Source organism: Pyrus communis, chromosome 9, assembly GCF_041283825.1.
Source record: "Pyrus communis isolate YQ-2024b chromosome 9, ASM4128382v1, whole genome shotgun sequence".
Taxonomy (NCBI): domain Eukaryota; kingdom Viridiplantae; phylum Streptophyta; class Magnoliopsida; order Rosales; family Rosaceae; genus Pyrus; species Pyrus communis.
This window is the reverse complement of record NC_142573.1, coordinates 4,183,926-4,188,495: the sequence shown is the minus strand read 5'-3', so window position 1 is coordinate 4,188,495 and position 4,570 is coordinate 4,183,926. Positions and strand designations below refer to the sequence as shown.

The 4,570-nt window shown below is 38.7% G+C and overlaps 1 protein-coding gene across 5 annotated transcripts; it reads right to left on the bottom strand.

Moving 5' to 3' along the window:
• Nucleotides 1-223: 223 nt before the first annotated feature.
• Nucleotides 224-3,291, bottom strand: LOC137739369 (6-phosphogluconate dehydrogenase, decarboxylating 2). Of its 5 annotated transcripts, none has more exons than XM_068478934.2 (2): nucleotides 2,987-3,291; nucleotides 224-2,024 (listed from the first exon to the last, which is right to left on the bottom strand). In XM_068478934.2, the coding sequence occupies exon 2, from the start codon at nucleotides 2,010-2,012 to the stop codon at nucleotides 546-548; it is 1,467 nt and encodes a 488-aa protein (XP_068335035.2). In that variant the 5' UTR covers nucleotides 2,013-2,024; nucleotides 2,987-3,291; the 3' UTR covers nucleotides 224-545. The 5 variants fall into 5 exon arrangements, with proteins under 5 accessions (XP_068335035.2, XP_068335036.2, XP_068335038.2 ...); XM_068478935.2 differs by having other exon boundaries at nucleotides 224-2,027; nucleotides 2,987-3,262; XM_068478937.2 differs by having other exon boundaries at nucleotides 224-2,030; nucleotides 2,987-3,174.
• Nucleotides 3,292-4,570: the final 1,279 nt, after the last annotated feature.

Here is a 4,570-nt window from a genome sequence, read left to right as displayed (position 1 = left end):
CTAAAAATTTGAGTTACTACTGTCGCTGTCGGCACACTTCTTTTTATTGTTTACCTTATCAATTTTTGACCGTCGGATCGAATAAATTGAAAAGGATGAAAGAACACAAATTAACATAAGGTGTGTGGATAGCATCATCCAAATACTTGAGGAATATTTGGCACATACAATAATTGCAGGAAAAATGCACAAAAAAAAATAACAATAATTAGAGCTGCAAAGATTGAGAAATATAAGATTTTTTTTCATTGATTTTTTTCTTCAAACATTACAGTCTAGATTATCACCCCACAAAGTCCCTACATTGAACAGAATTATGTCTTCCATATTAGAGAGGGGTCTGTGGGGGTGGTCAGATCTGCCAAAAGCACAAGAAAAACAAAGCACACTTATAAGTCTTTTTAAAAAAACTGATGAAACATATTTGGGATAAATTTTTCACCGAAAAGAGTTGGCAGAAGCTCCGCCCAGCATAAAATCGTCAGCAGAAATTATTCGGATGAAGGAGGGTTCTCTGCTTGAGTAGGATGGCAAGGAAACTGGACTTAGATCTTTGACTGTTTGGCGATCTTGAACCATTCGGTATGGAAAGTGCCTTCCATGTCAGTGCGTTCGTATGTATGAGCACCAAAGTAGTCTCGTTGAGCTTGGACCAAGTTCGCCGGCAGGCTCTCCCTTCTGTAGGAGTCAAAATAAGCAAGACTTGCTGACATACCTGGGGTGCTGATGCCTGAGTTGATAGCAAGGCATACCACCCTTCTCCAGGCAGACTGCCTCTCAACAATCTCTTTCGAGAACTCTGGGTCCACGAGAAGGTTTGCGAGATCAGCATTCCTATCATATGCCTTCTTAATTCTGTCCAGGAACACTGCACGAATGATGCATCCTCCCTTCCAAATCCTGGCCAATTCGCCCAACTTCAAGTCCCATCCCTGCTCAATACTCTTTGCACGGATCAGATTCATCCCTTGTGCATAACTGCATATCTTGGATGCATAAAGAGCTTGCCTCACATCATCGATCAACTTTGCCTTATCCACCTCTGGGGCATTCAAGCTATCCTCAAAGCCAGCTGATTTGAACACTTTAGCTGCTTTAACCCTCTCGTCCTTTAACCCACTAAGGAACCTTGCATCCAAAGAAGATTCAATTGTTGGAGCTGCAACAGATAGTTCAGCAGCTTGCTGTACAGTCCATTTACCAGTACCCTTCATGCCAGTCTTGTCCAAAACCTTGTCAACCAAATATCCATCTCCCTTGTCATCCTTGATTCCAAATATATCGGCAGTGATTTCAATCAGGAAGCTGAGAAGCTCACCCTTGTTCCACTCTGAGAAAGCTTTTTGGAGTTCCTCATTTGACAACTTTCCCACTGATTTCAGCACATCATAAGCCTCTGCTATGAGCTGCATATCACCGTATTCAATCCCATTATGAATCATCTTGACAAAGTTACCAGACCCACCTTTGCCAATGTAAGTCACACAGGGACCACTGTCCGGAACTTGAGCTGACACCTTAAGAAGAATGTCTTCAATGTACTTATAGGCCTCAAAGGATCCTCCAGGCATCATAGAAGGCCCGTATCGAGCCCCCTCCTCACCACCTGAAACTCCCATTCCAAGGTAAAGAAGACCTAATTCAGCCATGGCCTTCTCCCTCCTCTCAGTGTTCTCATACCACTCATTACCACCATCAATGATGCAGTCACCTTTCTCCAGGTGGACGGAGAGGGTCTTTATGGTCTGGTCAACAGGCGCCCCAGCCTTGACAAGCATGATCACGACACGGGGTTTCTGGATTGACTTAACAAAAGATTGCGGATCATGGAATCCATAAAGGGGAAGGTTTCCTTCCTTCTTAGCTCGCTCAACAGTCTCATCAACTTTGGAGGTAGTTCTATTGTATACCGAAATGGGGAAGCCTTTCTCTGCAATGTTGAGGGCCAAATTTTGGCCCATGACAGCCAAACCAGCAAGGCCTATTCTTGTGGGTTTTGGTGGTGCAGCCATCTCTTTCCCTGTCTGCTACTTGCAATTGTTAGTGAGACTGTCAGACTAGATCCACATACTGGAGAAACATAGAGTACAAATCTAAAAAACGGGAGTCCCGGGGAACAAAATGAGAGGATAATTCAATGAAATCCAACAAACTTCAATAGCTCAAATAACAGAACTACAGATCATAAAAATAATTTCACATGTAATCACCTATTTCAATGCCTACACACTAATTTTAGCATTGTATAACACTGATGAGATTGAAAATTATGTATACGATGCTCAGATGTATTAAACTAAAACAACAAATCTAACTAACGATGATACTCCCGTAAGAACTTACTAAGCCCTGCATACTAATTTCGAATTGTAGAACATAGACGAGATTAAACATTAAGTATATGATCCTCAGATGAATAACACTAAACTAACAAATCTAATGTAAAACGATGGTACTCCAGTTTGATCACCAAGCCCTAACTTTTACAGTCCAATTGTTCCGATCGAGTCAATGGACAAACAAATATAAAAAAACTAAACTTTCATTGTCTCACAACCTCCGTAGAAACCCACAAGAGTGAATTCTCTGAACTCTGAAGCTAACCAAATTAAACCAGACCCACTTATACTTATCTATAACAAAACTCAAATCGTATTTAATACAAAAATCATAAAATTGTAGAACCCATCAACCAAACTGATTGGATCAACTAAAAAGCATGATCTAATCAATCTGAAAAATCCCAAGAATCCACAGATTATTGCAAAACCAAATTCATCGTCAAGATCAAGAGCAACCCAATAGCACACTAACAAAACGAACACAGATCAACAATCCCAAATCATAGGAACCAATCAAATGTCAGAAAAGCTATGATTTTTAGCCGCAGCAAGTCAAATAATTTTATGGATGTAATTACATTCAGTAAAGTAAATCAGTAAGGGGAGCATTTTGATCAAGACCCAGAAAGCAAAAGGATCCAAACCTGAAAGTATTCTTCTGTAAGGAGAGAAAGGGGATTGAAAATCTGAGGAAATCGAACAGAACCCAAGAAATCAAAGATCTGTGGGAGGCGGAAAGTGTTGAGCTTTTATATTAAGAAAAAATATTTTCTTGGTATAGCGGGTCAAGATTGGCATCTGGCTCGGTAGGTGAGGTGGACAAGCCGTCGTTGAAGATGGGTTTGGTGAGGTGGACATATGCTAAGCCCCTCCAACGTACCGCAACAGTTGAGTGGCGCAACAGTTTTTCTCTTTCGTTCAACATTTGTCATGTCTGCCATCTTACTCTAGTGGTATTCCTCTCGGTGGTAGGAGGTTTTATGTTTGAATTTCGTAGATGATGCATTTGATATCAAATTAGATTGTAGTTTAGTCGAACTCTCGTTCTTCTAATGTAAAAATATCGATGTACTAAAAAAAAAAAACATTTGTCACCTCTACGTTGTATTTTACCATACAAATATTACAAGAAAGTTGAACTCAAAATCTCGAACACACTCAAACGTCATTAACTCATTGAGCTAGAAGCTCTTAAAAAGTTTTCATTTAATCAAAAGGGTCCTTTGTGGCTTGTGTTCTTCTTTTTCAAACGAGGCACCGAGTCTATGATTTAATTTGTGAAAAGAAAAATTCTCCTGTTATCTTAATGAGAAATCGTGCCAAGATTTCTATGAGTGAACTCCTACCTTGTTGCTCCTCATAGGCTCATACCCTTGTCTCGAGAGGTGAGCATTGCAAGCATTTTTATTTTTTTTAATAAACGATATTATCTACATTATGGAAGAGAGAATAAATTTTATCTCATAATGAACTAGCAATTATGTGATTCAAACTCAAATCTAAAATCATTTACTTACATCATTAGACCGTAGTACTAAGTAGCGCATTACAAATATATTATAGCCAAATGATAATCATATAGCATTTTCTTCCACTTACACTATCCTGTTTAATCTCAACACTATTTTCAACTCAATTGACCTTTCAATTTTAAATGCGATAAGAATCTGAAATGGATCTGGGAAAGCATATGCATCTGACCTGGACATTATTGCAGTGGACACTTTTGTCCAATTGCAAATTACATGAATAAATTAGACATTAACCATGTCAACATGATGTCACCATTTGCGAAGCATCCGCACACCACAAGATTCCGTTTGCGTCTTTGTATATGGAACCAGATTCCCTCCGGACCCAAAGAAACTGAGTCCACTCATCAAATGATCCGGATCATTAAAATTTGATTCAATGGTTACAAATAAGGGCCTTCTAAAAGTTATAATAATTGTAGCCGTTGGATCAAATTTTAATGGCCTGAATAATTTGATCATTGGGCTCAATTCCTATAGGTATGAAGGGGATCCAATTCCTTTGTATATGAATGTGAATTCTTATCCACCAATCACAAATAAGATGACCCCGCTATATGCATTTACTTAAAAGAAAACTAATAAAAAGTGCTTGAAAACTTTGAGTTTTAACGATAAGGACAAAATAAAGGGTAAAGTGAATAGTACCAGAATTAACTTTTTAGTGTAAAAATGTGGTTTTTCATTAAAATGAAT